The sequence below is a fragment of the Oncorhynchus kisutch genome, linkage group LG27 (genome assembly GCF_002021735.2).
Source record: "Oncorhynchus kisutch isolate 150728-3 linkage group LG27, Okis_V2, whole genome shotgun sequence".
NCBI lineage: Eukaryota > Metazoa > Chordata > Actinopteri > Salmoniformes > Salmonidae > Oncorhynchus > Oncorhynchus kisutch.
This window is the reverse complement of record NC_034200.2, coordinates 19,500,914-19,513,036: the sequence shown is the minus strand read 5'-3', so window position 1 is coordinate 19,513,036 and position 12,123 is coordinate 19,500,914. Positions and strand designations below refer to the sequence as shown.

At 40.8% G+C, this 12,123-nt stretch overlaps 2 protein-coding genes across 8 annotated transcripts; one reads left to right on the top strand and one right to left on the bottom strand.

Moving 5' to 3' along the window:
- Positions 1-454: 454 nt before the first annotated feature.
- LOC109872350 (tRNA selenocysteine 1-associated protein 1-like) lies at positions 455-5,241 on the bottom strand. Of its 6 annotated transcripts, XR_004205716.1 has the most exons (11): positions 4,879-5,241; positions 4,053-4,150; positions 3,572-3,671; positions 3,238-3,281; positions 3,061-3,113; positions 2,740-2,871; positions 2,380-2,428; positions 2,129-2,248; positions 1,714-1,960; positions 1,522-1,567; positions 604-1,344 (listed from the first exon to the last, which is right to left on the bottom strand). XR_004205716.1 is itself a non-coding variant. In XM_020463553.2 (9 exons), exons 1-9 carry the CDS (start codon positions 4,912-4,914, stop codon positions 1,202-1,204), a joined length of 975 nt encoding a protein of 324 aa, XP_020319142.1. In that variant the 5' UTR covers positions 4,915-5,241; the 3' UTR covers positions 455-1,201. The 6 variants fall into 6 exon arrangements, 1 of the variants encoding a protein (XP_020319142.1); XR_004205715.1 differs by having other exon boundaries at positions 3,238-3,671; XR_004205713.1 differs by lacking the exon at positions 3,238-3,281.
- A 21-nt stretch (positions 5,242-5,262) lies between these two features.
- On the top strand, positions 5,263-10,281 carry cdc20 (cell division cycle 20 homolog). Of its 2 annotated transcripts, none has more exons than XM_020463551.2 (11): positions 5,263-5,466; positions 5,770-5,992; positions 6,150-6,298; positions 6,384-6,480; positions 6,565-6,690; positions 7,469-7,665; positions 7,803-7,897; positions 8,616-8,850; positions 9,027-9,152; positions 9,367-9,484; positions 9,997-10,281. In XM_020463551.2, exons 2-11 carry the CDS (start codon positions 5,794-5,796, stop codon positions 10,173-10,175), a joined length of 1,521 nt encoding a protein of 506 aa, XP_020319140.1. In that variant the 5' UTR covers positions 5,263-5,466; positions 5,770-5,793; the 3' UTR covers positions 10,176-10,281. The 2 variants fall into 2 exon arrangements, with proteins under 2 accessions (XP_020319140.1, XP_020319141.1); XM_020463552.2 differs by having other exon boundaries at positions 5,437-5,540.
- Positions 10,282-12,123: the final 1,842 nt, after the last annotated feature.

Sequence of the window (12,123 nt, the reverse complement as noted above, 5' to 3'; positions counted from 1 at the left end):
AACAAAGTCAAGGTATTGGAGTGGCCAACACAAAGCCCTGACCTCAATCCCATGGTAAATTTGTTGAAAGAACTGAAAAAGCGTGTGCCAGCAAGGAGGCCAACAAACCTGACTCCGTTACACCAGCTCTGTGAGGAGGAACGGGCCAAAATTCACCCAACATACTGTGGAAAGCTACCCAAAATGTTTGACCCTATTTAAATAATTTAAAGGCAATGCTACCATACACTAATTGAGTGTATGTAAACTTCTGACCCACTCGGAATGTGATGAAATAAATAAAATCTGAAATAAATCTCTACTATTATTCTGACATTTCACATTCTTAAAATAAAGTGGTGATCCTAACTGACCTAAAACAGGGAATTATTACAAGGATTAAATTTTGGGATTTGTGAAAAACTTTAAATGTATTTATCTAAGGTGTATGTAAACTTCCAACTTCAACTGTAGGTAAGAAGGAAAATTAATTGTGATTTTATTAAAATCAGACCAAATGTGTTGAATGAAAATGTTAAACTTTGCATAAGCACCACTTTTCCGTGTCAAATTACAATTGGATAATACAGTCTACTACTGTACTTAAACAACTTCAACATCTGTTTTTTTTCCCCTCCAAGTCAGCTTTAATAATACAATTATTTCAAAAGCTACAGGCACAAAAAAAAGCTGACATGAATTACAAGTCTAAGACAAATAGACAAGTTGTATAACATGAAAATGACAGGTAAATGCATTTAAAAGAAGAAAAAAAAAGAAACCCACAGATTAAGCTAAAGTAAAGGTGAGATGCAAGCTTTTGAAATACAAGCTTAAATGGAAGTTTCTCATTTTTGAAAAATAGAGTTACACCAACATTTCTTTACATTTTCTTTCTGAAGACAAGATGGTACCCAAAACAGTGTGAAATAAAAAACAAAGTGTCTGGGAGATGACAAACATTGGTTACTTGATATAATCAAATTAAAATGGAAGAATCAAGTTTCGGCAAAAAAAAGATCTAATAATAATAATCTAGAGAGACAGAAAAAAATAAGCAAAAGACGTGGACAATATATACAAATGGCCAATAATGTAGCTCAGAAACATAATGCGTCTCTACTGGTGATTTTTTTTTTAAACAACGCTGACATTTTCTGTGTGACTGCTCTTTTGGAGAAAATACACTTCATACTAAATTCATAGGACAAGTTGAAACAGATCAGGAAGTGGAAAAAGGAGGGATTTTTGAAGTGATGGTATCCAGTGGCTGCCAGTGACAGTTCATTAGTGAATCATAGAGCTCCTCACTCCCCTCCATGTATTCTTTGTTCAGTGCATCCACATCCAGGTGAGGATTGGGTTCTGGCAGGGAAGAGAGGGGAATGAAGAAGAGTAAATAAGTCAAGAAACCAAGGGTTTTGAATGCAACCGATTCAGGCAATGGTAACAATACATTTAAAAGGAAGAACAAGAAAGACGTTATATCTGAAACACATAGCATTTTCCTTTAGTGCATGTGAAAGTATAGTGAAGAGTTACCTTCTGCTGCCTCTTCTTCAGGCTCATCTGTGGACTCCTGTGTTTGCTAATGTGAAAAACAAGACAACACAAATTAATCATTGTGAACACCTGTTAGCATGAAAACCATTTTTAGACAGATTTCATTAGATTAAGGGACAGGTTATGGGAAATTATGAGGAAAGATCCCAGGAGCATGTAAGGAAGCCTTACCTCTGCGGAAGTCTGCATGTCTGTGGGCATGGGGGGCATACCGATGGGAGGTGGGGGTCCCATCATCCCATGGGGGCCTGGAGGGGGGTACCCCCCGTAGGGACCGTACCCACCATAGTTGTAGCTGTTGTACTGGTCATAGCCCCACTGAGGGTAGTAATTCTGGTTGGGTTGTTGATAGTATGGCTGTTGGTAATTGTTGTGGTAGGAGTTGTGGTTCTGGTTGTTATAGCTGTTCATTTTATGGCTAAAAAGCAAGGAAACAGGAACAATTTATGTTAGGAGCAGTGGATGTCAAGTTAGGAGGACAATCACACCTAGTATATCAACTTTCAACAAAGACAGACCAGCACGACACTAATTGACCCTAATACAGTATAATTTATACACTTATTTCAGAAGATTAGAACCATACCTCTTGTTCACAGCTATGCTGATCCTGATTGGTTTCGTCCCCAGGCCTGAAGCATTCTGACACTCATCGATGGCTTTCTTCTGTTCGTTCTCATCTTCAAACTTGATGAAGCCATAACCTCTGCGAGAGCAAGCAAAATGCTAAAACCCTGAGCACACATTCTGTCCGAACTCGCCGTATCATGCTAATCAAATGCGTAATTAATTCGAAAAACAAAAATGGTATGGTAGAACTGAAACTTGTTGTTTTACTTTTAATATGAAGTAGCATCACTTCAATTGTGAGTTGCTCTTGCTTACCCTACATGGGGAAAACAATAGTTTTAGCATAAATGTCAGAAACAAACTTTTCCAGTATTTGGGGGGAAATATACCAGTGGTAAACAGTGGTGAAGATACCCAACACAGTAGTATATATATATACACACACACATCCAATGTAATAAGAATTGTTATTGAAACAATTGTCTATTGTTAAAACGCCATGAGCTTTTACAAGGAATTTAAAATGTAATGAAATGTCAGATTAATTCAAATTGTGTTCAAAAGCAGGTGGTGCATAACTAGCCTCACCAAATAACATGAATGTATAAGTCTGTTCAGCACACATACCTGGAGTTACCATACTGATCAGAGACCACTTTGCCTCCTTTGCAGGAAGGGTACTTCTTCAAGAAGAACTGATGAAGCTGGTAGTCGTCCACCTCTGAAGACAGATCTCCCACAAAAACTGAAAATTCCGGGCTGAGGTTGCATAAAAGACAGACACAGAGAGAGGGATTACGAAGGTGAACCAACACCAAACCATCTAGCGGTTTCTTTCGCACAATCTTTTCTCTGGAGATAGAAAATATCACACAGAACAGTGTGATATACTGCAGGTTCCAACAACAGAATCATGCATCAAATGAGGAAGAAAGTAAAACAGCTTACCCAGCCTCTGGCCGTTTCCCGTAAGTTGCATAGTTTAACTTAAACTTTCTGGGCTATACAGGAAGAAAGAACAAGCAATCAAGCACCTTCAAAGACAAATGCGTATAGTAAGGACATATATTGCTGGAAAATAAAGAGTATATTATTAGAGAAGAACATTTTATTTGGTTTACATACCTCCACCACCCAGAACAGGCTTTATTCCATTCGTCAGTTAGTTCCTAACAGAGTTTATTCACCAGCTTTAAACAAAGTCAACTTACAAACAGCCTCAACCACCTTCATCAGGAAGAAAACGGAGCTCAGTAACTTTGCAGTAATGTAAATCTGAGATACTGTATTCCGTTCCATCAACCTCAAATTAAGGTGGGGGCCAATGCTAGCGAAGCTCCGCTATCAACAACACATTTGAAACTAAAACTAGAGGGTGGTTGTCCGCTAATACATCTTCAGTAAGTTGTTCAAATGAACTATGAATTTTAGAAATGTCAAGCTTATGATGAGTGCTCACCGGATTTGATCCAGGAACTAGCTTCCCATTCAGTTGGTGAACGCATCGGTCAACGCTGGTTTCGTCTGCCATTTCCACAAAGCAATAGCCCGCTGAACCACTGTAGAACAAGAGATTGTATTAGTGCCAACAGTGTGATACAACAACATTTTAGAAACGGGACAGAAACCCCCAATGTGGGGTAATAAATATTGCATTTTGAAATTACAGTATCAATTCACAGCTTTGTGGTAAGTAAACTAAGTACTTCCCTAAAATGACAACAGGAGGTTCTAGAACAACTGACATTTAAGGTTAGGATAGCCTGGCATTGTAGCTGATAGGGTTAAATTACTCACAATGTATTTTAATTACTGACTGATTCTAATTTGGGAAAGTAGTTGCTTGATATATAGCCTACATAAAATAGTGTGGACTATTTAAAAACAAGGAAACACATGGCATTACTTGACTACATTACACAGAGGTGTGATGAACGTACCCTGTTACTCTGTGGGTAATGATCTTAACACCATACGCCGTCTCGCCCATAGTGCTGAAGGCTTGTTTGATGAAATTCTCATCCATGTATGGGTCCAGCTTTGAAAAAGATTGTGTAGAGTTATCTGTCTGTAAGATATACACTTGCAAATATCCCATTCATATCCATGAAATATAAAGCTGGCTACAGTATAAGCCAGGAAATAGAGAATAGTGACAGAAGGCCTGGTTAGGTTAGGCATAATGTTAGCAGTGTGGTTAAAGTTAGGTTTAAAATGTTGCTATAATTATGACTTTGTGGCTGTGGTAACTAGTGACGACCAAACATTTGTTAAACGTAATTCAATTCGTCAGACACTTCCTTCACCATGGAGTGGAGTTTAGTCAGCTACGATAACTAGTGACAACCCAAATGTTTAAACAAATGTCTGCTTGGGCTCAGGAGTAGCTGTAAACACGTTAGACTATTACCAAAGACAGGTTTAGAAACTCTTGATATTATTAGGTCCTCTACTACTAGGCCCAGCCAGGGCAGCGAGCTAGCCAAACTGTCGGGATTCGGAAACATTACTTTTGAGAAGTTAACACATTTTAATTCGGTACCTAATACGTCACTGGCTGTATCTCTTGTCCTGTTTTTAAACGAACGTCCACATAACCATACAGATTATACACTTCACATCACAACAATTGGGGAATGTAGCTAGCTGACGTTAGCAAGCTAGATAACGTTACTAGCTAGCTAGTCTCCTGTAGCTAAAGTAGCTGCCTAAAACGTTTGCCTTCAGTCAGTTAGTAACAAGACGATTAAAACAGAGCGAACGTACATCACCCATCCAAAGGCTTGTCATCCTGTTGAACATATTGGTGGTTTATTTTCGGGGTGTATCCTGCAAACACGAATATGTAGCTACTAGTTATGTTTTATAAATTGATAGCTCTTCCTGCTGAAACTGGTGCTACTGAAATCAAAGATGGTGAAGACCACGCCTCCGGAAATTCGGTTAGCTAAATAAATGGACTAGCAAGAATGGACACATCTTGAATTCATTTCCGCATTAGATTATGTAGGCGATTTCAAAATGATTGACTTTATAGATCAGTGTTAACAAAACAATAAACCTCAGTGCCAGTGGTTTGGACCTTATTTTCGCTAGGGGGCGATGTGGATTCTATCCGTCCTTCGAAGAAGTGTGACGATATTTTCTTTCGGCTTTGATTATTCAGGAGGGCAACGGCTACCTTTTCCACCAATCAATAGTAACGGATGCTATTCTGCTTCCATGGTAACCTCCCAAATATTTTGAACAAACCAATCACGACAGCGCATTTAGTAATTTAAAGAAAGTTCGTCATTGGTAGTTGAAATTTTAAACCTGAGCTGCGGCAGAAAGGAACACGTTTCAGTGAAGTTGGTGAGTTGATTTTCCCTTCCAGTAGTTCTAAAAGTACATTTTTATCATCAACGACGTGTGAAATTCATTTTATAGTAAGTAGCTCACGTTTGTTAACACCTACATTTGGGTTTTGTTGCATGGAATGTAAATTACGGAGAAAGCCAGCAAGTTTGCTGGCAAACGTTAGCTGTTCAATTATAGCGTCAGTTAATTAGTTTTCTACGGTTAGCTAACATGCACGTTTAGTTAACAAAATATACTCATTTTTTAGTGTAATTTTTATAAACTACTTGGTTCTATTCTTGCAACGTTACCCTGTAGGAAGTCCGAAAGACAGATTCAGACATGGCTCAATTTGGATTCGACAACGACATTCACAGCATTCTGAAGCTGGATATGCCAATCACAAACGCGCCCATGGCGAGGTGGCAGAGAAAAGCCAGTTCGTCTATGTCGACCAGCTGTGCCAACACCAGCGCCTTATCACCTGGCAAATCCGGAAACCGATCTCTTAGTCTGTCCAAGACGCCCAGTAAAACACCAGGTGACTAGCTATTTTTGTTTGTCATGTTGAATCTTGCTCTACAGTACTTGCTTATGTGTACGTAGGTAGTCTCTTTCAACTGTCTATGGGTGTGGCACTGTTAACAATCTTTTTCACCAAGGGTTCTATTACTAATCTGCCCTTCTCTCTTGCTCAGGTAAAAATGGAAAGACACAGTGCACACCTTCCAAGGCAGGTGGTGACCGTTTCATTCCCACTAGAAACAACAAACAGATGGATGTGGCAAGCTTCCTGCTCTCAAAGGAAAATGAACCCATGGACACAAACCCCTCAGCAGCAACATCTGTGAGTCTTTTCTCTAACATTTCCAATCACATTTGTTGTTGGTATGTTGTATTGTAGCTAAACACAGGCAAATTTGTCATTGTAGGAGAACCAGAAAGCATGGTCTGTTACACTCAATGGATATGACATTGAGGAGGCAAAGATCTTGCATCTGGGAGGAAAACCCTTGAATGCTCCAGAAGGTAGGCCTTCTGTTGGGAATGATTGTGACTTGATGTCAGTTGCTTGCTATCAGAATCTAGTGTCAAATTCTCTTTTCTTTGCAGGTTACCAGAACAACCTAAAAGTTCTCTACAGTCAGATTCCTACCCCAGTCTCCACCAAAAAGAACCGATACATACCATCAGTGCCTGACAGAATCTTAGACGCTCCTGAACTCCGAAATGATTTCTGTGAGTCCTGCCAATACTGTACTACAAATGTCTAAAAACCTGTCTGAGGAGCAGGTACCGATTGACTTAATCTAGGGCTGTGTGTCATAGATGCTCCTGAACTTCAAAATGACGACTGTCTCCTAACACAGTAAATGTCCAGTAACCTACCTGGGAAGTAATCCTAGCTGTGGGTGTAACATGCGCCTGCCCTAATGCATAAATCCAGTGTTTTACATTTTAGTAATTTGGCAGCTGCTCTTATCTGTGGAGGGGGTGTGGGATTACTTCAGATACTCTTTGAGGAGGTAGGGTTTTGGTTGTTTTTGGAAGATGGACAGTGAAGCTGCTGTCCTAGCTTGAGGTGGATGATGTGCTGCTTCCGGTGAGAAGTTTGTATTCTACGATGTTGTAGAGCATGAACTAGCTGGAGTGAGTCTCTGCTTTGTTGGCAGAGAATGGGTGTTGTCCAGGGTCCGACCAGGGTTTTTTGCATTCTGGAGGTGTCAACTGTGATGGTGAGGTAGGCCTTTCCCTGGAGGAAGAGTAGCTTCGTCCTTTTGAAGTGGTTGGCTGACATCCAAGCTGAGTTATCTTCCAGGCTGATATGACGGAGCTGAGTGACTTGGTCTATAGAGAGAAGAGGTCCAGGATTTCAATGGGAGATGGAGTGACTAACGGGCCACATCAAGTTGATCTTGTCCTTTTGTCTTCAGACTGATCTAAGTTCACTCAGGGTGGAGATGCGCATTATTTTACTTTATTAAAAAGCTCCATTTACCTCCGTCTGTTCCCACAGATCTGAACCTACTAGACTGGAGCAGTCGGAACCTTCTAGCAGTTGCACTTCACAGCAATCTTTATCTGTGGGACGCCACACAGGGTGACATCGTCCTACTGATGAAGATGGAACGGGCGGAGGACTACATCTGCTCTGTGTCATGGATCAAGGAGGGCAACTTCCTTGCCCTTGGTACCAGTGACTGCAAAGTTCAGGTGAACTGTCTGCCGTGAACATACCCAGCGCACATCTAACAGAATTGGGCCTCCAATGCAATTTTGTGGTGTTAAAGAATGATTTAATGCCTTTTCCCTTTTGTATACATATCACCTGAATTTGTTGTTGTCCCTAGTTGTGGGATGTGGAGAACCAGAAGCGTCTACGCAGCATGTCTGGCCACACTGCCAGAGTTGGCAGTCTGAGTTGGAACAATCACATTCTTTCCAGGTAAAGATTCATGTCTGGGGGGGGACGGACGGACGACGACTGTATGAATAGTCAGTCCCACTTAATGCTTTTGCTGTGATTTTTGCTGTCCCAGACAATGTCCATGTTGTGGGAAAATTCTTAGGTCGTAAATGGTTGTGGTACGTCTTGGCTCGTATGCACACAATATGATTCGTGTGAATAGTCAGATTAATTTAATAGTTCTATTTAATGTTTAGGCTACATACTGTGTCAGAACAATTTCCTGAAAGTCTTGTTTACGTGACACATCTGAAATCAGCCTACCTGATGGGATTATAATAAATGAACAATCGCCAATCAAAATGTTCTACTACAGCAGCCATGCTATTTTGAGGAAGCCTATTTGATTTAGAGGTTATTTGAAAACGTTCTACAATGCCTACTTTCAGTTATTTAAATTCAATATACTTGCGCATAAGCATAGTGAGGCTGGTGCTGGCACATGCTCAGATCAAATACACCACTGCAGTTGACGAAGCCTCTCAAGACTATCACAGAATGTGACGCCAGAACTGAAGTGAATTGTACATCTGGACAGGATGATAAAGATTTTAATTTGGTAACATCAGTGTGCCGTGACAAAATGTAAAAGATGGAATCCCATGTAGAGTCTGCCACAGCCTTAAGTCAGTCCTTCCTAGATCTTTTTTTGTTGTTATGATTGTGTCCAGAATGTCTTGTGATTTACCTTTTCCAGTGGCTCCAGATCTGGTCACATCCACCACCATGATGTAAGGGTAGCAGACCACCACATCTTCACCCTGTCTGGACACTCTCAGGAGGTGTGTGGGCTGGAGTGGTCCCCTGATGGAAGATACCTGGCCAGCGGCGGCAACGACAACCTTGTGTACGTGTGGCCAGGTGTGCAGGAGGGCAGCGGCCAAGGCAGTAATGCTGTCCACAGCTTCAATGAGCATCAAGGTGCAGTCAAGGTAAGCAAAATAAATAAATAACTAAATGTAATTATTGGTGCAACGTGCTAAATAAACTACCATGTTTGAAGGATGGAGTTGGGATTGAATAAAAGGCCAATTTGATGCACATTAAAGTCCACTCGCTGTAAAGAGATGCACAACCACAATGATTGTTTCTTACTAAAATTCCTTAGGCTTTGGCCTGGTGCCCATGGCAACCTAACATTCTTGCGTCTGGAGGGGGCACCAGTGACCGTCACATCCGCATCTGGAACGTCACCAGTGGCTCTTGCATCAGTGCCCTGGACACTCAATCTCAGGTAACTGCACCCATCTTGATCCCTGGTGGGATTGTCTGTTCTGAAGTCTCATTCAATTTTGTGCTAGATGATATCCACCTCCAAGGACCTGCTGGTCAGTCATAGCGACATGAATATTTACATACCAGTCACATTTTAAAAAAAAAAGTTTACTTTGCATAACTGCAATGCCTTTACGATCAGACATTGACTGGTGGTCAAATCTGCCTTACAGGTGTCCTCTTTGAAGTTTGCGCCAAACTACAAGGAATTGGTCTCCGGCCACGGATATGCCCACGACAACGTAGTCATCTGGAAGTATCCCTCCTTGACTAAAGTGGCAGAGCTCAATGGTGAGTGTCTGGCCTGAAATGATGAATCTTGTAATAACTTTACACAGAGCTGTTAAGTTTGTCATTGATGGATCAGTTGACAAGGAATTTTTTTTTTGCCGAAAGCATCAAAGAGCCTGACGATAATATCCCTCACCCCAGCTTTCTTAACTGGGTAAACATGAGCCTAATTTAAACTAAATTTGATTAATGTCGATTTAATTTGACATTTAATATATGTAGATTTAATTTGCTTAATGTCAATGCTGAAGCATTTTGGGCATGTACACCTCCCAATCAAATTCTATTCGTTTGCTTAATTTCAGTTTGAAAAAATAAGTAGGTATAGTGTAAAGAATCATCTAAACTGCTGTGAAGTCTTTTCCGTAACCAAAAAGTACATTTTTTTGGTGGCAGTGAGTAGGTCCGGAGTGTACAAAATTGAAAGTAAAATAGCACATATTTCCAACTGTAGCCATTCTGGGGTAAAAGTTCAAAACTGACATCTTAAACTTTTTCTCCCCCCCCCAAAGGTCATGAGGGCAGGGTCTTGAACATTACCATGAGTCCAGACTGCTCGACTATCGCCACTGTAGCCGGTGATGAAACTGTCCGCCTCTGGAAAAGCTTTGAGCTGGATCCAGTCAAGAAGAAGGCCAAAGAGAGGATGGTGAAGTCCACCAGCAGCAGCATCCACCAATCTATCCGATAATGAACCTTTTTTGTATTGTGTTCAAGTTAGTTATTGATCAACTCCTAATTCTTTGCTAATGTACAAAATGTTTATTCACTGTAAAATAAAGATTGCCACTTTTAAATTTTCTTTGTTTGAATATTTTGCAGCCTTGCTACTCGCTGACAAATCTGATTTTCCAGTTAAGAAAATCTTCAAGTATTATAACCTGGGTAGAGTGTAGTGAAATACTGTTCAGGCCCTCATTCAATGTGAGACAGATTTTCTGTGGTTAACATTATTTTGAAGTACACCTGAGTTTATTGGTGATGCGCTAGTTGAATGTGGTCTTATTCATAAATGGCTCTTTAACCAAGAATGGTGTTTTCTGAAATGCATAACTAGGGCTTGATTATTGATAAGTCCAGCCAGGTGGGATGGGTTCTAGGTCATGTACAGAACACTTCTAGGCATTGATAACAGCTTGGGTCAACAATCCTCTGAAACTAGCAGTGTGACCACAGTAAAGACTACCTGGAAAACCAATGGGTGCTTTCCAGTAAGGCATTCTGCAGAATACAAGATTGTTGATCGGTAGGTTTCTGAGCACTTCTGCAGGAATTAAGAGTCAGCTCAGCTATCCCAATTGAGACTACCTCGATCTAGGTTGGTCTAAACATGGCGGTGTTCGAAGATGTCTATTCCTGTCGTTGAAAGCGATTGTGACATTCAAAATGGGGCTACTTAATGTTAGATCCCTCAGTTCCTAGACCGTTGTGGTCAATTAACTGATTCTGATTGACCTGACTGAAAGATGGCTTAAGCCTGATGAATTGACTGTGTTAAATGAGGCCTCTCCTCCTGGTTACACTAGTGACCATATCCCCCGCGCATCCAGCAAAGCAAATTTCAATTTACAAAAAAAAGATTGCATTCATCTTTTGAGCTTCTAGTCATAATCTATGCAGCCTACTCAATCACTTTATAAAGCTACTGTTTACAGGCCTCCTGGGCCGTATACAGCGTTTGTCACTGAAATCCTATCGGACCTTGTAGTCATGGCAGATAATATTCAAATTTTTGTTGGCTTTAATATTCACATGGAAAAGTCCACAGACTCACTCAAAGGCTTTTGGAGCCATCGACTCAGTGGGTTTTGTCCAACATGTCTCCGGACCTACTCACTGCCACAGTCATACTCTGGACCTAGTTTTGTCCCGTGGAATAAATAAATATTATGGGTCTTAATATTTTCCCTCATAATCCTGGACTATCTGAACATTTTATTACGTTTGCAATCGCAACAAATAATCTGCTCAGACCCCAACCAAGGATCATCAAAAGCCGTGCTATAAATTCTCGGACAACCCAAAGATTCCTAGATGCCCTTCCAGACGCCCTCCACATACCCAAGAATCGGTTAACCACCTGAGGAACTAAATTTAATCTTGCGTAATACCCTAGATGCAGTCACACCCATAAAAACAAAAAACTTAATTGAGGAGAATAAGAACAATCCAACATTTATTTTTGATACTGTCGCAAAAATAAATAAAAAGCAGCATTCCCCAAGAGAGGATGGCTTTCACTTCAGCAGTGATAAATTCATCAACTTCTTTGACGAAAAGATCATGATCATAGGAAAGAAAATTACAGACTCCTCTTTAAATCTGCATATTTCTCTGAAGATCAATTGTCCTGAGTCTGCACAACACTGCCAGCACCTAGGGTCAAGGGAGACCTACCTCTACAGTACAGTACAGCACCGGACGATGCTAGGCCAATTGTGCGTCACCCGGGAGGCCCTTCAGTCTGGTTTTAGACCCCATCATAACACTGAGACTGCACTCGTGAAGGTGGTAAATTACCTTTTAATGGCATCAGACCAGGGCTCTGCATCTGTCCTCATGCTCCTAGACCTTAGTGCTGCTTTTGATACCGTCGATCACCACATTCTTTTGGAGAGATTGGAAACCTAAATTGGTCT